At 39.1% G+C, this 27,231-nt stretch overlaps 1 protein-coding gene across 6 annotated transcripts; it reads right to left on the bottom strand.

Annotated features, from left to right (window-relative positions):
* Positions 1–185: 185 nt before the first annotated feature.
* Positions 186–27,182, bottom strand: ALG5 (ALG5 dolichyl-phosphate beta-glucosyltransferase). 6 transcript variants are annotated; one of them, XR_008700946.1, is made up of 11 exons: positions 25,916–26,064; positions 22,290–22,461; positions 21,857–21,903; positions 21,452–21,520; positions 20,963–21,055; positions 19,290–19,403; positions 14,304–14,363; positions 9,344–9,495; positions 2,431–2,516; positions 1,713–1,780; positions 186–384 (listed from the first exon to the last, which is right to left on the bottom strand). XR_008700946.1 is itself a non-coding variant. In XM_055542333.1 (10 exons), exons 1-10 carry the CDS (start codon positions 26,811–26,813, stop codon positions 269–271), a joined length of 969 nt encoding a protein of 322 aa, XP_055398308.1. In that variant the 5' UTR covers positions 26,814–27,182; the 3' UTR covers positions 186–268. The 6 variants fall into 6 exon arrangements, 5 of the variants coding, with proteins under 5 accessions (XP_055398308.1, XP_055398307.1, XP_055398309.1 ...); XM_055542333.1 differs by lacking the exons at positions 1,713–1,780; positions 25,916–26,064 and adding an exon at positions 26,754–27,182; XM_055542332.1 differs by lacking the exon at positions 1,713–1,780.
* Positions 27,183–27,231: the final 49 nt, after the last annotated feature.

The raw sequence follows: 27,231 nt of genomic DNA, 5'->3' as shown, positions 1-27,231 counted from the left end.
CTTCTGTTTATACTTCTCAGAATCATAATAATTGACCTACTAATAAATTAACAAAATTGCTAAAGCAAAAGGAAATCTGACTTTTGCTATAAATACCTTAAAAATTTTTGTCCAAAAGAGGTATAAAGATTTTTACTTCTGACAATAAATTCTTCAAAATTATTAAAAGGCAGACAATACACAGGTTTATTCCAGCTTTAAAATTTTAATTTTAAATGAAATAATGTGACACTGATACATAAGTATACAATCAAAGATAGCAGATAACCTAATTCACTTTCCTGGTTTGTTCAAGCCTCCAGGCACCAGTCAAATATCGAAGTCGTATAAAAAGTAGATCCTTTCCCATCTGTAGCCAGCTCCAAAAGGGAACTAATTTAGAACCTGTAATTTAAAAGTAATTAAAAATAAAAATAATTTCAGAGGAAAATAGAACTGTATTTTAGAAGTCAATCTACACCATCTTTGTGAGCTTCTAGTCACCATAATTTGTATTATCTGTACGTAAAATATAATTTGTACATGTAAAAATGATTTTTTGGGGGGTAAGTCTTCATGTTGTACACACTGCTTTTCAGTTTCATGCACTAGAGAACTGGGCACACCTCGTACATAATACAAGTACAGATTAATAATCTGAGATAAGAAAGCCAAGACAGAAATCCAAATTTTACTCTATTTCTACTAAAGATTCTAAATCAGATAAAAGAAATACATCTTAGCTAGGCCACCTTCTTGTCCAGTGGTTGTCAAATGGCAATATGTCAAGCCCAGTTGACTCCATGAGATTTGCCTCTTTGAGCGTGTTTTAAAGCTTAGATTCCTTTATTTTACCCCTTGGAACTGTTTTTTAAGTAAGTCAGCAGTAGGGCCTCCCTCCCCTCCAGCTTCAGTTAACTGGGGTGCTGGGTGGTCAAGTGACCTGGTCAGGACCACAGGACAGTCACTGACAGTTTCCAGATTTAAGGCCAAATGCTCTGGCTTTCTCTTTTTCTTCCCCCCGCCCCGCCCAACTTCACTGAAGTATAATTGACAAATAAAATTGAAATGTATTTAAGGTGCGCAGTGCGATGATCTGATACCAGATACACTGTGAAACGGTTACCACAATCAGGTTAACACATCCACCGTAATTTTATTTAAATTGTGGACAAGACAGTTAAACATCTTTAAAACCAAAGTGAATGGTTTCTCTAAAAACAATAAAAACAAAACACCTTGATGTGAAATAAAACTTGGGAGGATCTAAACTGAGAATTTCAGATGGCCCCTGCTCGAGCAGGGAGTCTCGAGCAGAGGGTCTGTGGATGATGAACATAAAACCTGCTCACTGAGTGAAATGGTTAATGAGATTTAATACTCAGCTACCTGAGAAATGCAAAGTGAGCAAATCATCTAAACTGAAACGTAGTGTACTTTCCCCCACTTCAGCTTCCCACAGAGTCTATGCTGGGCACAGAGCAACACAGACACTTCAGTGGAGCTGATCACAATGGGTCTGAGCATCCTTTCACCTGCTTCCCTTCCCAGGTGGTCTGCGCTGCTACCATGGAGCTGAGTCAAACTGCTGTAAACTCAGTATGATTCAGCAAGACTCCCAGAGGTATGTATAGTTTGTATGGTTTCTAGACTGGTTCTTAAGCTTTTTCTGTCCCTAAACATCTCAAGTTGCTTAATACCACACTGACTTTTCAAGAGGAGGCCATGCTCACCTGGAGGAGAGGTAACTGAAAGTCTCCAGTAATGCTCCTCCCACACGGTGAATTAATTTGGGATCATTCTAAGGTAAGCAAAGGAGAACACTAGAATATATTTTGAATTCTAAACAGTGAGATCTGTTTAAGCACTTCTGAATAAAAATTATCAGGAATTATGATAGATTTCACATTATTATAAACCTTAGAGATCTTTACATTTTTGGATGTATATACAGATACTAGCTAAAAACCAGCTGTGAATGGATTATGGATATTTGGAGTAAAAGCAGCTATAATTCTTCATTTAGCTTTGCAAAGTGGTTTGCAGGTATTCTAAACTCACTGAGCAATGATATAACACAATACTAAAAAAAAAGGTATTATAAAAAGTAAAGTTTACTCCAAGACCATCCACCTTGCTTGTAGCCCAAAGTCATCACGATCCTGTCTACTGTACAAGTTTTTACTGAATTTCTTAGGCAAGCCAGTAGGCCTAATGAAGACCCTAAAAAGAGACTAAAAAATCCAGAAGGCAGTAAGCCAGCTGGAGGCAGGTAGTGGGGATCAGTAGGCAATACTGTCTATGAAACTGCCTCTCTGAGTCAGGACAGCTGAGTGGGCCCTGAAGGGGGGCGAGGGGTGACAGGAAAGCCAGCTGACGTCACTGGGCAACTGCATGGTCTGAGGTCTTCCCCTGACTTAAGATCAGCTGTAACATAAACAATATGCTCACCTTCAATTTCAGTCCAGTTGACAGCAATTTCTGCTATTGGGATTTTAAAGAACTGTGCTATGTAAAGCAGTTCTACATCAAACGCCCTGAAATAGAAAATATATGGCTATTTATTTTTAAAAAGACAAACAGAGTGTAACTAAATCTCTACCTTGGCATGTTTTAAAGAAGCTTACGTGGCAGATTATAAAAGCTTATATTGTAAAAGTGAAGGTCAGATAAATGTAAGGTCAAATAAAAGTCAAGGAGTGGAGGAGTTTCAAGGCAAATAAAAATGTTGTGTGTCACTGTGTAACATTTAAATGAGAAATATGGCCTCTCTCACAATGCAGAAACGCGCAGAGGTAAAAATGTTCTCTTGGTGTCTAAGAGAAAATTTAATCCAAGAGAAATTTTTAAGATTGATGGTTTTCACATCCCAGCTTTAGCTAGCTCAAGATACAGAACTGATAGCATTTTAAACTGATTAAGAGAGCTGATAAAACAACCACTGAGAAGCACTAGGAATGTTCTCAATCACTTTAGAGCTGCTTGATTATGTTCTTCTACCATCCAAGAACCAAGGTTTCATCTCCAAGTACAGGGTCCCTGTGGCCTACCTTCCGCCTTCGCCTTCCCAGTGCTGTCCCGGACTGCACAGTAGAGGCAGCTGGCGAAAGTGAAAAGCCAGTTTCGGCTGGTGTGAAAGGCCTGGTGGGTATAACTACATACGTACAGAGAAATCATCTCCAGTTTCAATTCCAAGCTCAGGCTTCCTTCCACCTGTGAAAGGTTCTTAAAGATCCTCTTCAGTCAGTCCTTTGATTTAGGTCAAATCTGCTTCCCTTAACATTTCTGAATCCTGATATGTTGGATTCTTCCAGCATTCTCCACCAGTTGCTTCCTTGCACTGGCATTAGTACCACTCCCTGTGCTGCACTTCTCCATGCTTTTGCCTGTCTCTAAAGGCACTGAAGTCTTTCACTGTTTTGCTTTCATTCTTGAGACATTAACACCCTCTTCTCACTCCACTTTCTCGACTGCACAGAACATACTTCAAACTTCCCAAGCTTGATTTTAAAATATTAGCACAAATAGCAAAATGCCTCAAATCCATTTCCATTTGATTTCCCTGATCCCAAGCAATCTGAATTTGGAGTTTTGTTTTCTTGGCTGCAATAATACCAATGTCCATTATGCAACTAGTTTAAATCCCAAGTGTCTGGATAATTCAATACGAAAACTTTTTTTTTTTAAAACATGTAGTGCTTTTTCTTATCCTAATAAAATATTTACTTAAGATGATAAAACCATCTACAAAAGTATTCTTTGTGTTTCTAAAAGGACGATGTAAAACTTCCGTTAAATAGAATTGTGATACTCATGAAAGAAGGAAACAATTTGAATATTAAGCCTTGTGCTTAATCCTTCACTCTCTCAACACAAAACCCAAAAATTACCTAATGGGCTTCTGAGTTAGTTCTAATGATATTCAATAATTTGATCAAGATTATTAAATATTTCTCCAAGGATATCAGTATAGAATCACTGACTCATCAAAGGCACAACACAAGAATGATGAATGAAAAGGAGTGGGGTGAAAAAGCAGCTGAATAACTGAATTTATATTAAAAAAACTGAAAGTGCTATTCATCTTCTAAACTATTATTTTTATTATAGCCTTCACCCCTTAAACATTTTAGATATGAGGTGTTTATTAAAACAAAACACATTACCATATTATCAATAAAAGACCAATCTGGTACCAAAGCAAACATTATAATTAAAATACCAAGTCCTTCTAGCTGGATAATAAAGAGATGGGTCATTCTCCAACTAAGTGACTTCTTGAGCTTTTTAAGTGTGGAGAGGGCAAAGCCGCTGTGTTTTCTTTTGTGACTTAGTTCCTGGTATATCTGTTCCCTTATGAACAGATCTATTTCTGGAGAATGAAGAGTGTGCTGACTCTGTTAAACGGCAGATACACACATACCCTCCTGCTCCCTCCTGAAAGACCACTAAAATTAAAACGACAATGAAAGGATAGTAAGACAAGAACAAAAGATGATGAGTAGCAAAAAAAAAAAAAAAAAAAAATCTGAATGTTGGAAAGCAGCTGGACAAGTAACCAGGCAGAGTGGACAGCAGCAGAGGGAGAAGCCCAGAGCAGCTAATGGTCACAGAGGCCCCTGAGGTTCAGACATCAGGGGCCTCGAGGGACCTCTGTTAAGTGGAGGTGCAGTGGGCTGCAAACTGGAGGACTCACTGAAAATCTGTATGAGATTCTCCTTTCTTCCAATTGGTTCTGTAAATGCTGGCAGCCAGGCTCATGTGTCCTAGGCAGGAGATTGAAGGATCTCACTTTAGTGAAAATGACCAGCCTCCAAACACAGTGACAGCTGGGAGTTACCCATACAAGTGGCCCCACTCGTTTAGCCCACAGTGACATCTACCAGTTGGTCAGAGTTCTTTGACCATTCACACAGCTACTGATGAGCTTTACAGGGTCATACTAAAGATACCTGAAGGTAAACTTTAATGATAGAAATAAACATAAAAAAACTGGAGCAAAAGAAACAAGGCAAGGAAAGAAGAAAATCTCAAAGTGTTAAATGAGACATTAAGAGACGTAGCGGAAGATACTATAGTTGTAAAACAGAGAAGAATGAATACTGGAATACAAGAGTTGTAGGAAATTGCAGTTTTGAGAGCAGAGATAAAAATTCAAAAGGAAGGTTAGATGGTAAAATCAAGGAAACCTCAATAGAAAAATAGGAAGGAGAAGAGAAAATAAAATTAGAGGATCAACAGGGAAGTTCTACATGTGTTTTACAAATGAGAAGAGAGAGGAAACTGTTGAAGAAAGGATTAAAGGACATTTCTGAGGAACAAAGGACATGGGTTTCCAGAGTTAGAGGCCCACTGAGTTCTCAACAAAATGCATGGAAAAGAGCCATATTAAGTCGCTGAATCATGACATTTCAAAACACTCTGGAGGAAAAAAAGGCTTCCAAAGCGGGGTGGAAACAATATGCCACAGAAGAGAATCAAGATTAGATTATCGACAGAACTGGACTTTTCCACAGAAACACAGAGTGCCAAAGAAAACAGAGCAACGCTTTCCAAATCCTGAGGAAAAATGATTTCCAACCTGTAACTCTTTCTCCAGCTAAATGGTACACGAGCATGAGGGTGGAGTAAAGGCACGTCTCCGCACGCGGGGTCTTGCAGTGCCTGCTTCACATTTTCAGGAAGTTTCATAGAGGATCCGCTCTACTAAAATAGGGGGGAAGCCAAGGAGGATGAGATGGAGGACAGGAGCTGCAGCAGACCAGGAAACAACTAGAAAGGAAGAGCCGACGAGATGTCTCTGAGAAAAGGATGGAACTGAGGCCTAATCTGATGCCTCTGGGAATTCACGGTCCTGTCAGGGTGAGCATGAGGAAGTGTCAGATCCACAGTCAAGAAATGCCAACAAAAAGCTCCAGGCAGTTATTACCTTCAGGAAAAACAAAAAGTACTACAATTATATGGGTCTATAATCTCATGGCATGCTACAGATCAAATCTGAATTCTCCTTACCCAGCTAGAATGATCAACGCTGAGCTGAGCAAAATTACTGTAGAACTTCAGTAGGCACGTAAGTGTGGAGGGTAAACAAGAGTTTAAGAGAATACTTAAAACATTCATTTCCTACTTTGGAAAGTAATAACTAAAACTGAAAAACTGAGACACAGCTATGCACTTTGTTCTGAGTAGGAAGCAAATGCCACAAGCAAGCGGTAGAGAAATGACAGTGGCTGCGGTGAGGGGGCGGGGCGGGGCGGGGGCAAAAGGAGGTGGGGCCAAGGACGGCGCTCTTCTATAAGCCCGACGGGATGGTTTCAAATTATAAACATGAATAGCACTGATTAAAAATAAAAGATATTACTTACTAGAAGAAGGTACAAAGAATCCATTTTAAAAATTACTCATAAACGGGGTCAAATTATACCTTAACGTTAACTGGGAAGACTTCAGGTGAGGTAGAGTTCAGAGGATGGAGATTATATATATTTATATTTAGCATTTAATGTTACTCATACTCAAGCAATTCTGAATCAAAGAGATGGCTGCAGTCTTTCAACTTGGGCAATACAGTGTGTATTATACCCTGATGTTTTCTAACACCTAGAAACTCTACTTGGATTTCCTGAAAGTTATGAGAAAAATTTCAGTGAATCTTTAGACTAAGTCCTCTTAAGAAAACTGTCTAAGGTGACACCTACATGGAAACGAGTAGATGCACAATTTAATTTCTAAAACTTACACTGCATAAGAAAAAACCCACATCAGCTCTATAGTGTTTCCTGACTGAAGTTTAAGAACAGAGATGTTTAAATAAAAACAGTGAGACATTACTGCTTATCAGGCTGATACATGCCTATTTGATGGTTCTCCTTTATGGGTACAAAAGAAACATTATTGGATCCTAAAGAGAGATGTGAGAGGTTAAAATTTTAAGTCAATCAAATCTCAAATAAGTAATTAGAAAGGCGTGCACATGAACATAAAATTTACAGAAGAAAAAAAAACAAAACACATTCTTTAACAAAAAAACACATAAAGCCTGGGAATGGTGCTGGCCAATAGGGCAGCCACTATCCACGTGTGGCTGGTCTAAACCGACAGGTACTATACTCTCAAGACACAGTACAAAGAAAAGAACGTAAAATAGTTCAATATCTTTTTCATACTGAATGCATGCCAAAATGACCATGCTTATATTGTGCTAAAGATAGTATTAAATTTCATCTTTCTACTTTTTAATGTGGCTACTACAAAGTTTAAAATTACAATATGGCTTGCATTTGTGTCTTCTATTGTATTTCTCTTGGACAGTGCTGCCTTAGAACAATCCTGACAAGGAAATTTCATGATTTTAAAGTCATCAAGCCTAAAACCCTACTGCTCTCCATTTTTAAATCCTTCCTTTCAAACTACAAAGAACCTAGCTCTTTGACCCTAGATTTGGACATAACCACTAAATGAAAAATACCTACAGCAGAGGTGTGTTTCTGGAGTGGCTTCTTAGAGTCTCTGATTTTGGAGTCCATTAACTATCAGTATATTTTCTTCTCCAAGAACATAACAGAAACATGCATTTAAATTTAAAGACCAAATATAAGTACTTAAAAAAGAAAATTTAACCTAGGGAAAAAGGATTTAAAAACATTTTAATTCTGAAACTCCAGTTTCTTTAAAGTTATTTGGGAAGATTAGATGACATCTATTTCTAGGGGGTAACAAATATTTGCAAACACACGCATGAAAGTTATACAGACTACATGAATGAATATCTACTGGAATAATTATGCAGACTCCTGCCACAAACAGAATTCACACAGAACCCAGAACTAGCACTGAGTATTAATTCTTACAGCAATATTTACTGAGTAGCTATGATGGGTCAGGCACTCTCTTAGACAGTGAACTATACCATATGTTAATATTTTATATTCTGTCATAAATGTTATGACATTTAATCATCGCTAATCCATTTACTTTTTTGTTTTTAAAGTGTGCAACCAACTAGGATTTTCTGCTCTTGTGGAGCTTATGTTTTAATAGAGAAAAAGAAACATTACACAAATAAAACACTACAGATGTGACAGGTGCAAAGGTTTATGGTGCTCCAACAGCATACAGTAGGGGCATCTGGTCTACTACAGAGAGTGAGGGCAGGTTGTCCTAAGGAAGATCTGAAGGATAAGTGGATGCTGACAGAGACGCAGTGGGTGGTGAGAAGGGAAGAAACTGCATGTGGAGACTCAGGTGGGAAAAATCATAAAATCAATATTGATGCTGATATCATTATCACTCTCAAGGCCCAGGGAAGGCACTCAAAGGCAATGGGAAGCAAAGAGGTGTGTCTGATCATTTCTAATTTTTGAAGAGATCCCCCTGGCTGCAGCACAGGAACTGATGTCCTATGGAGCTTTTAATTCTGAAACTGGAGTTTCAGAATTAAAATGACCAAACTGATGGTGGTGAAGAGGAAGAGAAATGAAGGGACAGTTAGAATGACTCCAGGTTTCAGGCTTCTGTGTCACACTGTTAGTCCCTAAATAGGCTGAGAGCTGACGCGAGGTCTGGGATGAAGAGAGGCTGAGAGAACAGTGTATTTTAAGATAGAGTGCTCTGAAGTATTGAATGTTGCTGACGGTTCATCAAGATGGTAAGCAGTCATATTAAACAAGACAGCTGGATTTAATGATAGGAGGGTAATGAGATGTCTAGATGGGGGGACGGGTGAGGAGTGGCAAGTAGGAAGATGGAGACAATGAATACAGACCATTTTTCCAGGAGAAAGTTGGCTGTGGAAGGAAAGAGGGCTGGGGCTGGAGGGGTGCTGGTGGCTGGTGTCAATGGAGACCATGTTTTTCTAATGGTGAGGGAAATTTAAACTTGAAAAAACTGATGAGAAAAACATGGTTGAGAGAAAAGGCTAAAGACACAAGAAAGAAAGTAAGTGAACAGGCCTGGGTTCTTAGAAGGTGGAAGGGGATGCAGAGATCCAAGAACTGGCCTTAGGCAAGAGACGGAACTCACTCCTGTCAAAGAAAAAAGAGAAACTGGAAACCCTTTTCTGCTTTGATATTTCTGAATTTTTCTTCAAAGGAAAAAAGGAAGCTTAAGGAAACAGGATGTTTACAGGCCTCTTGATTGATACTGTCTATAATTAAGGTGAATATATAACTTCATACCCTATATTGGGTTTGAGATTTTAAAAATAAGAACCAAACCAGTATAGGCACAGATTAAGTTTACAGATATAAGTATGAATTTTGTTTAAACTTGGAGCTTCATTATGAGAATACAGGGTTGCTTCCCATTAGTTGGAGTAACTGCTGCATAAGAAGACATACCAGACACACGCCGGTTAGGAACCTACCATCGTTCAATGTGGAGAGATGAAAACGTCCGTGACGCTGCTTCTCGAGTTAATAATTTGAACCCACACTGTGTGTCCCTGATTCCTTTGACACAAAGGAACCACACCAGAAAGTGGAACCCATACATGAGAAGAGTACGGAAGTAAGAACGCTGCAACAAAGACAAAATATAAATGACTTTTGCATTTATCTATAAAGGAGACACTGAAAACAATCTGACTGCAGAAAACTGCAATTTAATGTTTAACTGACTGGGTAGCTCTCACACATGAATACCATCATCCCATTAGCTGCCCTGGTGAAGTCTATTCTAGACGCTGAGGATGCCTACTGCTTGGAGCTGGGCAGGGGCTAGAGAAGTAGTTACTTCCTTCCTGGAGGTTTAGTCAGACAAGAAGAATCACAGTGACTGTGGGAGCCAAGGCTTCAGAAACCTGCACAGCAGTTGGGGGCGCTGCTATGAGCAAGAGGAACATCTCCTCCACTGTCTTTTGTGCCTCTGTGCCCCAAACATATTTTAGTTTCAAAAAAGGTGAGTTACCAGAATATCTTGGAAAAACGAAAAATGAAATCAACCTGAAGTTTGATACCTGGCTAATGAGAATACAACAGCAGGGGTCAGCAAGAGTGTTGAAGAAGCCACAGACCATCAAGGAGTTTGAAACAAATACCCAGTCTCCCTAATTAAGTATGACAGATATTTCTGATACAATATACTTTAACAGGCTAAGTTCTTTAATATTTTGGAAATTAAATTTAAGTAGTCTTTTGTCTAAGTATTCCCTATTGTTAGCAGTCATTAATTTTATTATTAGTAGTAACACAACATGTATTTTATTCTTAAAACAATGAAAATTTAAAAGCATAAGAAAAACAGACCAGTAATTATCATGGCAGTCAAGACTTTCATATTTAGGATTAAAAAAAGATAAGATCTTTTAAAATTTTCTATAATTATGATAATAGAAACCCATGGAATGATATATTACATATGCACGTAAGAAACCCAGTAAAAGTCTATGCAGAATAATATCTCATCCTAGTAAATCAAGGTCCTTCCCTCCTTTTGGCTTTTCTTTTTTATTACTGTAATCTTTAGGATCGTTCTTCATTCACATGACTTTTTCTATCACCAAGGAACAAAATCATGACTCAACAGTCACATAAGATGACCTAAGAGAAAAGCCACTGCACTGAGCAGGCCTGTATTTGAATCCTGGCTCCATTAATAATTAGGCTGACCTTGAGCATGTTACTTCCACTCTCTAAATCCCACTTCCCTCATCTAGAATAAAAATGCCTGCCTCACAAAGGTAAAGATTAAATGGTATAATATTAAAGTCTTTAGCCTGGTGTTTGGTACAGGAAGTAACAGACACTTAATAAATGCTTTTAATAAGGGAAGGAGGTTTGAAAGCTCACTTTAACCTCCTGACTGAATTTCACTAGTGTATTAATAGGACAAGAAGGGAAGGAAGAATAAAATATCAAACTTATCTAGATGGACTGAAACAACGTCTTTGGAAAGCTCTGACACTTCTCCCTGGTCACCTAGAATCATGAGTTATGTTTTGATGTAAGTATGTCTTACCTCGCTAAGCAGACAGGGAAGAAACCTCATCTTAACATACTCTGGGAATCTCACAACAGCTTGCTCAGTGCCTTCCATTTAAAACATTTCCAATAAAGACTGGTTGGCTGACTAAACCTCCAAAAGAGCATTTATGCTCAGGAAAGGAACAAATAGAAATCAAAAGATAGAAAAATAAAAATTAAAAGGTAGAAAAACAATACCTATAAACTAGTTCTCGAATGATTTTTAATGTGATTGAGATGAGCTTACTAGTAACCAAATAAAAATATTCATGACTGCTTTTGCTTGGATGTTAATAGAAGATTTTTGTTTGTTTTAGGATAATGGCTATCTAAAAAAAACCAAAACAAAACACAAACATGTGGAGTTCACATGAGGACTTTAACTTATTTGGTTTCTAACATATTGAAAAGTGTAACAATATAAACAACAGGATCTTTAATTTTTAAAACTTGAAAAAAATCTCTTAAAGTTTAGAAGACATATAAAAATACAGACCTATTTAGTTAAATGAAGGTAATAAAGTCACAGGAGAGCATTCATTATATGAACTTCTGAAGTAGATATTTTAAAATATTTACTACTTTAATACTAACAATAATTTCTAATATTTATGAAACACAAACAAGGAATTCAGGTGAAATTTAAAGCTGACTGGTAATTACATTATCTTAAAAAGAGAAGTTAAAGAAGTCTCAAGATTTAAGCAAAGACTCTTCAAAATATAACCTAAAGAGATCAAACAAGCAGTAATGGATTCTATTTTGAATCCTTTAAAAATGATAAATTTGAGAATACCCAGACAGTATAAACACAACTGTTTCAACTGTTACACAGAACATATGGGCATATGAACACATTTAAGGATGCTTAAACGACCCCACCAGTGCTCTATCATGCACGTTTGTCTTCCAAGAGGGCAACAGAACAGATGGTAGGATTAACTGAGAATATGTATAAAGGTGTTTAGGAAAGGTAAGTCTGAAAACTACACAGTTTAGCTACCAAAGTTGCTATTTACTGTGTTAATTAATACTCCTGTAACTTTCTCACTGTCCACAGATCGATCACCATGGAGGATCTGCATCGCCCGTAGCATGTTAAAAGAACCCAAGTGTCCAAGAAGTGGACGTCCATGCCGCAGTTTCCTGGACATGTGGCCAATGGATGTGTTGCCCCTTGGAGATTACCTTCTCTATGACAGACACAGTTCTATGAGAATCACCTGGGCTTACTCAGCAGGAGTTATCCATAGTGGCTCCAGTAGATAACTGCTGATCAGTTTACCCTTTCTCTCTGGAGCAGCTGCCAATTCTACAGAGCCCCAAAGCACTATGTCAGTCACTAAGTTTTAGAGATGGAGGAATGGATGGACAGACGACAAGAGAAAAGAGATCCTGGGGTAGATCCCTTGATGACTGGTTAAAAGCAGCACTAAGTAAAAGAAGGTCCAAATTCAAAGAGTTTTCAACTAATGGAAGTGAAAAGAATTTACATCGTTAAAAACAAAACCAAAAACCATAATTCCCTTCTATTGCCAACAAACAATAACAGGTCCCAACCATTTCTTTTCTAGATTACTTTAACTGCTTCCTATTTCTCCAATCTTTTTCCTTTCCAAGTTTATTATAATTTTTCCCCATTTATATATTTTTTTAAAAAAGGAAAAAATTTACTCACAAAACCCTTAAATTAATATGTCTGTTTTCATTAAGTGTTTTTGTTTGAATATATTTTTTACACAAACAAGTATACTGCATTTATAGTATCATACTGTTTTCCATACAACCTAACATTTTAGTATTTCCCTATATTATTATACAGTCTCCACTGTGAAGTGAAGTGAAGGTCGCTTAGTCCTGTCCGACTCTTTGTGACCCCATGGACTACACAGTCCATGGAATTCTCCAGGCCAGAATACTGGAGTGGGTAGCCTTTCCTTTCTCCAGGGGATCTTCCCAACCTAGGGGTTGAACCCAGGTCTCCCACATTGCAGGCAGATTCTTTACCAGCTGAGCCACAAGGGAAGCCCACTAGCATCTATTTTATTGCTGTATGCCATTTCATCCAGGGGAAATATGTACAGCTTCTAGCATCGGGATACAGTATTTTATAGTTTCTAGTATTTCACAATTAAAAATCATGTTCTGAACATCTTGCACATACACTTTTCCTTTCCTTATCTCTTGTGTATCAGTGAACTGATGAAGTTGGACTAGCTAGCCTCTAAATTCTTTCAGCACTAGACTTCTAGGAGTTTGATATTCTCTATGGTTAACAGGTTAACCTTTTCCAAATACCAGTAAGATTTCATAGGGTTACAGAGTTATATTTGGACTAGATGCTGAAGAAGATACAATAATTTATTTCTTAAATTAAAAAAAAAAGGAGAGTTCAAGTTTTCACATTTGAGCAAAATCCTTAAGGGATTTAATGGTTCTGCTATCAGTATATCTTGGGAAAGAATTAGAATTTTTTCAAGTCCTATTTCAGAATCACTGAGGGAAAGGGTGAATCTTATATTCCACTGGTTCTCAAACTCTGGTTGCATAGGGTGACCTGGGAAACTTAAAAATGCAGACTCTTGGCTAGAATCTGATTTAGTGTCTGAGACTGGCCTAGGAACGTGCATTAAAGAAAAACACAAAGAAAACATGCCCCAGATGATTTTGACCTTCCTCTGAAAACTACAGCTTTATGCTCAATCTATGTGACCACTCTAGCAGATGAACATATAACAATATAATGGACAATTACTGAGCCTGATATATTAGGTCTACATTTTTCCATGAAAAAGAATTAAAATAAAAAACACTGCATAGAATGATTGTTATATTTTTTCCTTGAAGTCACTCCAGCTTCTTAGTCTAATCTGTAAGTTACCACCTGAAGAAGTTAATGTCTTTACTGACTTTTTTAATATACTGAAAAGGGCAGCACAACTTTACTCACGTGAAGTTATGTTGCTTTTCTAAGGGAAACAGGTTTTAAAAATTTAAACTTTGAATAAAATTTAAAATATAGTATTTCAGTGGGCTGACATGAGAAAAACTAATGGCAAGTTCATTGGTTCCAAAACGCATCATTTGGAGAAATTTGCCTTATAACTGAATGGGGATGCTCTTTGTGTCTTCAAAAAAGAGCTGCTTGCACCTAAATCAAAGTGAAGTCTACAGTCTCCCTTTACACTCATGAAAAAGAAAAAAAAAAAAAAAAATCAATTCCTGTATGTGCTAGTATTTCCTTTTGAAGGAACCTCATTTTTATGAGATTAATTATGAAAGCTTAAGCTTATTTCATGCTAATGTATATGTAAAAAAGAAAGAAAGAAAAAAAAAAGGATGCATGATTGATGAAAGCCTCACCTGAGCAATGGATTCTTTTTCCAAATGAGCTCGAGATCCACAAGCGATAGCCATTTGATCCTGAAGGAAGAAGCAATGAAATCAGTATCACTAATAAAAACATTTGCTTTCAATGTAAATATAATATTTTTTAGAAACTATTTTTTTAATGTTAAATATCTTTAAAGGTTTACTGAGGAGTTCAGAATCTTAAAGAAGTCTAATTGTATTTACTGAGATGACAGTTTTCCCTGCTAAATATAAGAGGCATGGATTATTTCGGAATTCATATATTTAAGCGATTTTTCTAACTGAAAATACTTTGTCAATATAATTATAAGAAAAACTAGTAGTATTAGAAAGAAAAGGGTTATCTGTAGATAGTGTGATTTTATATGTAATCACTGCATTATGGAAAATCCAAGAATATCAACTGAAAACCGATTATGAATAAGAGAGTGTATATAAGAGAATGTAAAAGATGAGTGGGCACAAAATGAATATATGTATATTTTAGTCTTATATGTAGATACAATGATCAGATAATCATAATGGAAGCAAAGACAATATTAATAACACGAATAAAAAGGAAAAATTTATAATCTTTACAAAAAATGTAGCAAGATCTAAATAAAGGAAACATACAAATGCAACCAAAGGAAAGAAAAATATCCAATCACAGAGGGCAGACCATGACCATGGATGAGAGGATGTGATTACAGCATTAAAAAGGCAACTCCCTAAGCTAACCTTTAAATTTAAAGCCATATCAATTGAAACATAAAAATATTTTTTCACTGATTTAGATAAGCTAATTTGGAAGTTAATATTGAAAAATAAAGAACCAAGAAGAGCCAAGAATATTCTAAGAGTGAGAAAGGACTTGTGCCAGAGGATTTAAAGTTACATTATAAAGCTAAAAATAATTAAAACTAAAGTTGTTGTTGTTGTCGCTAAGTGTGTCTGACTCTTTCACAACCCCATGGACTGTAGTCCCCACAGGTCCCTCTGTCCATGGGATCTCCCAGGCAAGAATACTGGAGTGCCATTTCCTTCTTCAGGAGATCTTCCCAACCCAGGGATTGAACCCATGTCTTCTGCACTGCAGGGGGAATCTTTACCACTGAGCCACCAGGGAAGCTAGAAAAACTAAGGTGCTATGCTGTGCTTAGTCGCTTAGTCATGTCTGACTCTGCGACCCCATGGACTGTAGCCTGCCAGGCTCCTCTGTCCATGGGATTCTCCAGGCAAGAATACTGGAGTGGGCTGCCATACCCTCCTCCAGGGGATCTTTCCAACCCAGGGATTGAACCCAGGTTTCCCACATTGTAGGCAGATTCTTTACTGTCTGAGCCACCAGGAAGCCCAAGAATACTGGAGTGGGTAGCTTTTCCCTTGTCCAGGGAATCATCCCGACCCAGGAATCAACCAGGGTCTCCTGCATTGCAGGCAGATTCTTTACCAGCTGAGCTACCAGGGAGCCCGAAAAACTAAGGTGTGTATGTTAGTCACTCCGTTGCGTCCGACTCTGTGACTCCAGGGACTGCAGCCCACCAGGTTCTTCTGTCAATGGAATTTTTCAGGCAAGAATACTGGAGTGGGTTGCCATTTCCTTCTCCAAATGATCCCAAGGAAGGCACAAATACACAAATCCCAGAAGAATTTATCAACTTGACAAGAAAATCTTAAAGATTATTGCGTGGCAAAACAAGAAAAATCCAACCACATTAAAAATTAAAAGACAAATAAATTGGGGCAAAATACAGCAATTTATATTACAGACAAAAGGTTAATTTCCAAAATATATAAAGTGCTCCTACAAATTATTAAGAAAAGTACTCAACAACTGATTTGGAAAGAGGTGAAGGTTATAAACACAAATTCACAAAAATAGGAAGTGGAAATACCTTTTAAATCACTGAAGAGATTCCTACCGCAATCATACTTATACCAAGAGCAATGTAAATAAAATCTATTAATTTTTTACCATATTGTACACACACATTCTATATAGACAGCAATTTGAAAACTGTTATCTCAATTACAAATATATACATAATTTGATGCAGCAATTTAAAAGCTAGGGATTCTTCCCATAATAAACTTGCATTATGTGTAAAATGACATCTATATAAGGTTGAACACTTCAGTATTGTTTGAAGAAGCAAACCTGTACGTCCCTCCAAAGGGACTGGCTATGGAGCTGTGAAAGAATAAGGATTGTGATGTACACAGACGGCTCACTCTCCCAGATAGATTGTGAAATGCAAACAACAGGAACAATACACAGTGTGTATTTAAAAAATAAAGAATACAACATCCATCTTCTCGGTGGACATGTGGAAATGGATGACACTAATTTCTGAGAGTGACTGGGTGACTGAGAAAGGCAGAGCGAGGTTCACTGCATACCTTCTTATACTATTTGAACCATTAATCAGAATAAATTAAAAAAAAGTGTTCATTGTAAAGAAATTGGTAAGCATATAAATTTACATGCATATGGAAAAAAACTTATTATAAAAATTCATGCATAATCTTGCTACCTAAAAGCAGGCATTGCTAACATTTTGTATTATTTCCTTGTGTTTTTTTTTGCTTTTGCTCTCCTTTCTCAAGTACTATTTACCCCAGTCTGGGGGGGAAAACCCACAAAACTGGCTTAAGAAATCACTCCCTGATGCTAGTCCCACTTGATTCTATTTAGAATAGTTGAACTACTAAACAGTTCAGTTCAGTCGCTTAGTCGTGTCTGACTCTTTGCGACCCCACGAACCGCAGCACGCCAGGCCTCCCTGTCCATCACCAACTCCCGGAGTTCACCCAAACCCATGTCCATTGAGTCGGTGATGCCATCCAACCATCTCATCCTCTGTCATCCCTGTCTCCTCCTGCCCTCAATCTTTCCCAGCATCAGGGTCTTTTCAAATGAGTCAGCTCTTCACATCAGGTGGCCAAACTACTAAACAAGTGATCATCATATACTTTGCTCAAAAAATTATTTTATAAGATCAAACATTTTTATTGAGGTAGGACACTACAGGTTAGGAAACTGAAAAGCTTTACATTAAAAAAAAAAAAAAAAGATAAACTACTTGGAACTGTAGATCCCTATTTCATTTGTTTGTCATATAAAGCTCTACTTGAATTATACACATTTAGTTCACAACCTTAAAAGAATAATCATCTTCAGAGAAGGGACTGCAGGAAACTTTAAAGTTCACCAGGTAAGAATAATTAGCCTAGAACACGTGACCTGGTTACTCTAAGAGGATACGCAAGAAAGAAGTACCGCTGACCCTTGAACAACACAGGGTTGACCCGGGCAGGTGGAGGGAGGTGCGGTGCAGGCACTCCTACACCCCTTTTGTTGTTCAAGGGTCAGCTGGAGCAGCAGATTTCTTACTGCTGCAATTAAAAATAAAACCAGCCAAGAAGAGACCAGTGGAAGCCACTGAAGAACACGCTGGCGATCCTGTCAAACCAATGCGGTAAAAGACATTTAAGTTAACTTCTGCCATCCAGTGAGTCAGTTGTGTGTTCATTAGAGAACTCGGCAACTCTGAAATTCATGTTCCTGCTTCATTATTTTCAGAACTATTCTAGTCAGTTTTCATTAGGGTTTAAGGAGATACATGTGAGGCATGCTTATGGGCTTTGCGGCTCAAATGGATTGAAAAGGAGTACCAATGACATTAAAGATAGAACAAGAGCCTGTATCCTGAGAAACTGAAATTGAACATGCTGATGTGTAATAAATCCAGAGCCACATTTCCATTTCTTAACAAAGCAAAAGAAATACAGAAGCAGAGGTAACACCTCTCAAGAGGTACAGAGGGATCAGTATAAGGATGGGAGTCAGGATGCAGTGGCAGGATCTATTAGGTGACAGTGTCATGTCGTAACTGGATCCTCCCCAACTTTGGTAGAAAATGACCAGGACGATAAGAAAAAGAAATCTGCTATTTAAAATCTGAAATAACTATTGACAGGCCAAAGTCGAGAAGACACATGGAAAACAGATAAAGTTCTATGCAGCTTTGTTGGGTTACCTGGGTGCCTTGCTGCTGTGAGATTTTTGTCATTCCTGTACAAGGGTGCACGGCTCTGAGGGATGGATCCACACCCAGCTTGAAGCCCTGACAATGGGGAGCCCTAGAAACTTCTGCTAAATCCTGGGATACAGTGTGTCAGTGAACGGTGTCCATAGGCACTAACTCATCCTCAAAGTCTGAATCTTTCTAGATCAGGAGTATTTGGTAAAAAGCTCAGAATATGGTAAAGTTATCTTCTTTCTCTAAATGGCTTTTAAAGGCTAGAAATGGCACCAGGATTTTCTTTCTTTCCTCAACCTTTACTTTTTTTTTTTCTTTTAAAACAAATGTTGATACTGCCTTTATTCATAATTGCCAAACGCTGGAAAACTGTCCAAATGTCTTCCAACAGTTGAATGGATAAACAAGCTGTGGTACAGCCCACAATGGAATACCACTTAGCAGTTAAAAGGCACAAATCACTGATACACAGCAACTGGGATGAATCTCAGATGCGTTATGCTGAGTGAAAGTCAACCTCCACTTTTTGAAATTGTGGCACAAACAGACACGTAATCTTTTTCGAGTGGTTGTTGCTTGTGTTTTGTTTTTGTTTCATAAAAATAAGATTCTGTGATCCAGTGTCATTTCATATCTCCACCTAGAAATGTCCATCTGTGCTTTTACATAAAAGATTTAGCTGAATATGCATGATAAATGTTAAAACTCTGGTGGGAGTAAAGCAATTTAAAATTGAGAGAGATGGACAGAATATTAAATAAGTAATTGTAAAGTGAATCTCAGAAAATCAGTGAAAGTAATTAGCTCTTCTGTGGGACTGCATATAGGAATTTCACACCCCCCCCCAAAAAAAAAATTCCCCAACTGTTTAACTTAAAAACACCATTTTGATTTTACTTTAGGCCCCCTCTGTTCTTTACTGAATATCATTTAAACTATATTCTATACTCACTGGCCAAGGCTGTAGATCATTCAGTCCTTTTTCTAATTTCTCAATATCTGGAAACTTGGTGGCTCCATCAGCATCTGCCATAAGGATCTTTTTACCTCGAGAACTGAATACACCCTGTATGTCAACATTTCAATTAAAAGAAAGTTGCTTAAAATCAAAGTTAAATTTGCTGACATAGCAATTTGTTCTGCTTTACTTAAAATATCCAAGAAAGAAATATTAGGTATGACATGGCAGGAGGCCAAAGTTCCCTGAAAACAATTGATAAGATCATTCCAGAAATATCCAGTGTCTACTTCATGATTTTAAAAACTTTGTGAGGTCATACTACTAATACCTTGGAAAATACCGAGATGAGAAAATAGATTTGGATAAAGATATGCTGCACCAGTAAGAATAAAAATGTAAAATACCTTCTATAAATATTATATCTGTATTATGTAAGTACAGTGGCACGTAACAGGGACCAGGGCCTCCTTAAAGGAGTATATGGAGAAGATATTTGTGGAGAGATTGAACAAATATAATAGAGACAGCTTTGCTGTGGAATGCATCATAACATGACAGAGCCTTGGTATTTTTTACTATGGGATCTAAAATGTTTAAAATTAATTGTTCAATAAAGAAATGTAGAATGCCACTAAAATTTAGGGAGTGTGGATATATTCAAACATTACTTTAGGCATCTGACACTTAGCAAACTTATGCCACTCAATTGTGAACTGATCAATCTTTGGGCAGAATATGGCCCTACCAGTGCATACTTCACACAGAAACTATGCATCAACTCTTAATTTCACAGTGCATTTGAATGAACACATTGTTTCTTAAGTATAAATATACTGTCACTTAACAGTGTGCCTATAAATAAGACACACATATACAAATCTCGGGGGCTTCCTCAGTAGCTCAACTGGCAAAGAACCGCCTGCAATGCAGGAGATCCCAGTTTGATCCCTGGGTTGGGAAGATCCCCGGGAGGAGGGCATGGCAACCCACTCCAGTATTCTTGCCTGAAGAATTCCATGGACAGAGGAGGCTGGTGGGCTACAATCCATGGGATCGCAAAGAGCTGGAACACAACTGAGTAACTAAGCACAGCACAGCACATACAAATCTAGACAGAAATTGGATCATCTATTCTACACGATTAAGCCACTTATTAGTAAATGTGATGTCTTTTTATCATACTCATTAGAATATGGGTGAAAAAGCAGAAATAAAAAGTTGTATTTAACATCTGAACATCATATATTAAGTTTTCGAAAAGAGAAACATTACAAGGTACAAAATCTGTAGCTATACATTTGCGATTAAAAAATAATAATAATAAAGGAGTAACTCAGTGATACACGATAAGGGGGTTTCTTGAATGTGGGTGACCCTCCTGATTCTACCACTGAGGGCCTCCACCTCACTGCTAGATCAAGATGAATACTTCTTTCCAAATCACCCAGCACATTATAGCTATGGCATGATATTTTCTTTTTATTATGATCACATTATATATACATATATGTAAGAAGTTATTATTAAAAGCAATTTACCAGCCTTATTTGAAAGGCTGGTATTGAACCACCAAGTTGCAGAATATACATGTGCTGTAATCGACAAAAGAGGCTATTCAAAATACCTTCATATTTCAGATAAAAATGTTGAAATTAGGTTATTACCATCCTAATCGCTCCACCCTTTCCACGGTTCTTCACCAGCGTTATCACTCGCACTTTGTCACTTCCGTATTTCTGGCAGTATTTAAAAGCTACCTGTCAAATTACATAAAAGTCAGAATTAAAACAAATTTGAATTCCAAGACAGTAACAGAAACTGGGTTTCTGATTTTGGCTTAAACACTTGATATTCTAGTTGCTGCCTCTTTGTGACCGGGTGACACCCACAGCGGGTTCTGGTGGCCTAGAGAAGCTGCTGAATTCCTGGGGCCAAGATCCGAGCCTAACTGCTGAGGTCACAGCTCCCTTTCCTGCAGAGGAGACACCAGAGCAGGCAGTGGCTGTCTCTTTTTTCTTGACTCCTCTGCCTAAGCTACAGAGCTTCTAGAAAAAATAAAAATAAAAGCCACGTGCTCCTTGACTGTTACACATTTGTGACTGGGTTCCCAGAACTGCTTAAAGACCTGTTTACTTGTCAGCAGCCAAACTTACCTTTGAAGTCTGGTCTTTGCTGCCATCGTCAACTATTATCACCTCGTAAGTGAAGGTGGGATCTTGTTTCTGCAAAAAGCAAAAATAAAATACCACCATTTGGCATGGCCGACATCAAGAATTCTAATCAAGTTGTAAGAAAGCTAAAAAAACAACTAGTGTTTTTTTTTACTGTTTATGTGTATAAATATGAATATAAATTTAAGTGTACAAAGCACACTTACAGAATGTAACTGTACAAAGTGTATAACATGTAAAAAGGCCAAGGCAACAGGCTGAGCACAGAGGCCAGGGCCTTGACAGCCTGAGAATGGCCGGCACCACCTCTTATTGCGGATCCAGCCTGGGGTTCACAGCTTGGTGACCTGTTCTAGTATTAATTAGATATCAGAGAAAACATGATACCTGTCTGTCTTCCAGATAACCCAGAGCTTCATCCATCATTACAGGCACTTTAAGAAAAAAAAAAAAAAAAATATATATATACACACACATATATAAATTGCTTTTAAAAATCACTTTATCCCAGCACACAGCTTATGTATCAAAGAAGCCTGGCTAACTAAGCCCTCCCGGGCTGTCCCCCCAGAGGCTATTTCAATCTGGAACGTCTGTCTTCTGCTCCTCTCTTGCTCATCACGTCTCTTCAACACTTCAGCCTCAGACTGGATGCTCCTTTCTCGTCTAATCCACACTCATCCTTTCTCGTCTAATCCACAACCACCAACCGTGCACACTCTCTACATCCCACAAGTATCAAGGCTCTGGCCAAGTCCAGACTTTCAATTTCCTTTTCTTCCCAAACTACCCCTTACCAGAAGAATCAAGGAGGGCTTACACCGTTTTTCTTCATTGTATGAAGGCACGACCACAGAAAGCTGTTTGGTAGGTGAGTCCTGAATGCTGGGTAAGGCTTCCCTCTGGCCCCTGGCATTTAAGAAGAACTTCTCTTCTTCATGTCGATGAAGCTGTGGCATCTCTGTAGCAGTTATAAATGCAACAAAGGAAATCTAAAAGCAGATATGTTTATAAGAGATTGCATTGTGGTGACCTTTTAAAACACGTGTTATGTAGAATAGGGGATTGCCTGGTGGTTTGGATGGTAAAGGATCTGCCTGCAATGCACGAGACCTGAGTTTGATCCCTGGTCAAGAAGATCCCCTGGAGGAGGGCATGGCAACCCACTCCAGTATCCCTGCCTAGAGAATTCCACGGACAGAGGAGCCTGGTGGGCCACAGTCGATGGGGTCGCAAAGAGTCGGACACGACTGAGTGACTAACAGTGACATTAGAATACATCGTTTACATGATGCTTCCCCCAGGAGGTGAAATATTTACTGTTTTTAGTCCATTAACAATGGTCTGGAGGTGACTTCAAAACTCCAACCCTTCACCTCTTCTTGTAAACTGATTACTGTTGTCCTTTCTTCCCTTACTAAGCCCAGGAGGCGCTCTGTGTCCTGTCATGCCCCAGGCTTCTGTCATCTCAGATCTAAGAAGGAACAGTCACTACGAAAGTGACACCTACCCCGAGATGCCCTGAAACCCAACCCCTTGCCCTACTCCCCCCAGAGCCTCTGTGACAAAGGACACATTGCAGGGAGAGCCTGTGGGTGAGGGCAAACCTCTCACTCAGGACCAGGCTGATTCAGGGTTGCAAGGAAAGCGTCTGCCAGCCCCAGAATAAGGACAAAAAAGCTGAAGAATATATATTCATCCCAGATTTCAGTTCAGAACACAGAGTTTTTTGGAGTCAAGTATCAAATTTGGAGCCTGTAGGCACTATGAACTGCTAACATTATATAGCCCTCTTCCAGATTCACTAGGGAGCTGGCTTTGGAAATAACCATTCTTTGCAGCACTGTTTCTACTCATATACTTTCTGCTTTCAAAACAATCAACCTACCAACTTTTGGAATGCAACTCATTTGTAATTCAATGACCATTTATAACATCCCACTGGAAACATACTGAAATTGAATGTGCTTCTGGTTAGCATGAGTATGAAGGCAGTGTGCCGCCTAGTGGTTAAAGAGTTCCTGCTCTGTACTCCAAGCGCCCGGATTGTGGTTACTAAATTCAATTTCCTACTACAAGTAACCAGTGCTCCTAAGAGAAATGGCTGATCAAGTGGAATAGCAGTCAGGCTAGGAAGCTACAAACATAATGACAAAGTAGCCAACTTGACAGGGAAGAATTGAAGCTTCAAAAAGAATAACTAGCGCAGTGTATCAAAACACAGGAAAAACTTTATATCATGGGTTCCTAATGATACTGAAAATAAAAAATTAATTAATCACCTTTGTAAGAAGCCAGGGAACCATCTCATTATTTTGAAAACTTGCCTTTTATCTTTACCTTTTAAAATATGAAAGGTATTTTAGGATAACTGAATAGCTGAGGGTGAGTTTTTTTCATTATAAAATTCTAGGTAACACGTGAAGGAACGATACAATTAGAATATTCTACTCTGCAACCCCCAATGAAACAGTGGATTTAGGCAGTGATCATCAATGGCTGCTAAAACCATTAGGTTAATGACAAACTTAATGATTGGTGGATCAAGCTAGTAACTCCTGAAGCTGTGAATCCCACTAGACACCAAGAAAATCAGACATCACATGCTTCCTGATACGACACAAAAGGAGTGATCAGCACCATTCACACACTTCTCTTGATTCAAACACAAATATGCATTTCATCAAATTGCAGCTGTAACCAGCAGTTCACAGGAAATTCAGGGGACAGAGCAAAATGTTAAAAGTTACCTAAGGGATGCAGTTAGTAAAATCCAGATTGTGAGAAATTCGACAGAACAAATGACTGTTTATGAAAGACAAGAAAAAAAAAAAGAGAGAAATTGTTAAAGAGACTTGAGATAAACTGATGTAGTGCTAAGTGTGTGTGGATACTGAATGAAACAAACCAGTTATACAAATACAAACCAGTTATACTAATACAAAGGCATTTGAACCAACAGTGTATTTTAAATCACTTAACAACATTAAACTTAAAACTGCGATAACCTTATTGTGATTATGTTTTTAGAAGGGGGTCCTAACTTCAGAGAAAAATGCTTAACATTTACAGATAAAATGTTATGTCTTGGATTTGCTTCAAAATTAACTCAGAAAAGAAGTGGGTAAAGAGACAGTGCAAAGATTATATATGAAACAAGACTGATGTGCTGTGTAATGATTCCCTACTCTGGCATCTAAAAAAATGAAGTTCCACTAGTTGGGTGACATTTGCCTCCATGAGTCCATGTTTCCAACGTCAGCTTCCTCACCAGTCAAGGGAAACTAATGATAACATTTCTGTCAGATGTTGTTTAAAAGATCAAAAGAGATAATACAATATCCAACATATTGGAAGTATTCAATAAATGGAAGCTCTTATAACCACTTTGAGCTACTAGGATCAAAAACTTCTAGTACAACCTCTTGAAGTGCACATATAACAGGGTCAACACAAGACAGATTCAACCTAGGATTCTGTCACACTCTGCCCCACCAAAAACCTGAAAAAAACCAACAAATCTCCATATACGACTAAGGGAAAATAGACCTCTTAACTCACGCAGACACAAACACTAAACATGTCAGGATACATTGCTTGTTCTCTACCTAAACTACCTCTAAGCTGTAAATTCTGAGAAGCTGGCCCAGTGGCCTCCCTGGCAATGCTACTACCTAGGCTGCTAATCTCAACGTCAAGGAAGCGGAAATCTCTCCCTTTACTAACTAGATGGCGGGCCCATTCCAAATTATATGGGAGAAAAGTTCACTTGGCAAATTTTCTACTACTTATGGATCAGGAAGTGTTACAACGTTTCTGTGTTTCCACAGTAGTGGCAAAAGAAAATCTGAGTTTGAATACCACTGTACTGTTTCGTGCAGATGCAGTAAACTTAGGGTGCTGAATTCTGGAACATAACGACCCCCAACCATACGGTAACACCAAGCCTTGACCAGCTTGGTCTTCCTGATCCGCTGATTTATCTACTCTGCTAATAACTGGCTTTGGTCAGTCCTGTCACCACTTTTCTATTTGCTTAACTATACCAGGAAAGAGAGTGTCTAGAAAGCACACACTTTCTGGGGGGGGCTCAGGACCTCCCCAGGCAGGGCCAGAACTGCAGACCGGGAGGGAATCTTGGAGAGGTCAGGGCTGAGAGGGCGGATGGGCAGAAGGTCCGGGAACCAGGGGACTAAGAGAAGACAGGGTGGGCATGTCCCAGTGAACGCAAGTGCCAGGTTCTGGGCACGCAGGGAGAAGGAGCTCCAAAATAAAAATAAAGAACGGAAGGAAAGGGGGTGTGAAATTCTGGGGTCTAGGCTTGGGGAAACGTGGTGCAAGAACATGTCAAAGAGCGGACAGCTCGGAGGGGAGGATGCCTGGCGGCCGCGCCTCCAGGAACGCAGTGAGCCCAGGCCCGCGTGTGTCCCCATCCCCTCTCCTCACCAGAATCAGGGCCGCGGCGGCCAGCGCCGCGCCGAGCACCGCCAGCTGCAGCAAGAGCGGAGCCATCCTCCATGCCGGGCCGCCAGCCGCCCTATCCCGCGCCTACACACACGCGGAAGTGCGGCCGCGCAGCCCCGCCTCCTGCCCGCAGAGAGGCAACGCCAGCTGCGCGCCCGCCGCCCACAGCGTCACCTCGCGGCCAGACCCGGTCACGCCCGGGGACCCGCGCTGCCCACAGCGCCACCGCGTGACGGGACGAATGACTATGTTGTGTGCGAGCGCCTCTGTTCAAACCCAGTAGCGTTGTCAGAATCAGCAAGGAGGAATAAACGGATGTCCACTTAAATTGAATTTCAGATAGCAACGGATCGGTTTTTAACAGCATTATTAAAATATAACACACACTCAAAGTTCACCCATTTAAGAGCCTTTTGTTATATTAACTTTGAAAAACTGATAAAACAAAATTTCCCATTTTAACCAGTTTATGTGTCTACTACAGGGACATTGATTGCATTCACAGCTTCCTGCAGCCATCACTACTGTATATTTCTAAAACTTTCTCAGTTCTCCCCCAGCTTCTGGTAACAACTAGTAACACGAACAATTTTGCGTGTACTCTTTGTTCACCTGACATTCAAATTGAATCGGATGCCCTGCGTTTTATCGGCAACCCTTTCTAGGAAGGAGGTGGAGTGGAGGTTTTGAGCCACGACACAGGCCACAACGAAAGTTGTTTCTTTGGAGCCCACTCTTGGCAGCTGCGTAATGTAACCTGACGTGGATAACGAGCGCATAGAATTTTTAAATTTTCGGTGCTCGAGCAGGAGGCTTTTACCTGGAAGAAGGCAAGCCCAGGGCTCAGCCTAAGGAGGAGGGGGAAAGGACGCTGAAACATTGGAATAATGCTCCACGCTCAACACTTGATTCTTTGCTATAAGGTCGGTTTTCTCTGAAACTCTTGAATGGTGGGGTTCCCTGGTGGTTCAGCGATAAAGAATCCGCCTTCAGTGCAGAAGACACAGGAGACATGGGTTCCACCCCTGGTTTGGGAAGATTCTCCCACTCCACTATTCTTGCCTGGAGAATTCCAAGGACAGAAGAGGCTGGTGGGTTACAGTCCATCAGGTCGCGAAAAGTCTGATTCTACAGAAGAGACAAAGCACGCACGCTTGAACTATCAAACTGTTTCTAAACAAACACTCGTAACTTCCGTAAAAGCCGATTCGCCAAAAAACGTCAAGGTCAAGAAAACCTAAAGGGGCGTCTGGCTAGGGGGTTGCCGAAGCTAAGCCATGCGGGAAACCGTCCTCACT

This window comes from Bubalus kerabau, chromosome 12 (assembly GCF_029407905.1).
Source record: "Bubalus kerabau isolate K-KA32 ecotype Philippines breed swamp buffalo chromosome 12, PCC_UOA_SB_1v2, whole genome shotgun sequence".
Lineage (NCBI taxonomy): Eukaryota > Metazoa > Chordata > Mammalia > Artiodactyla > Bovidae > Bubalus > Bubalus kerabau.
This window is presented reverse-complemented; position numbering and strand designations above follow the sequence as displayed.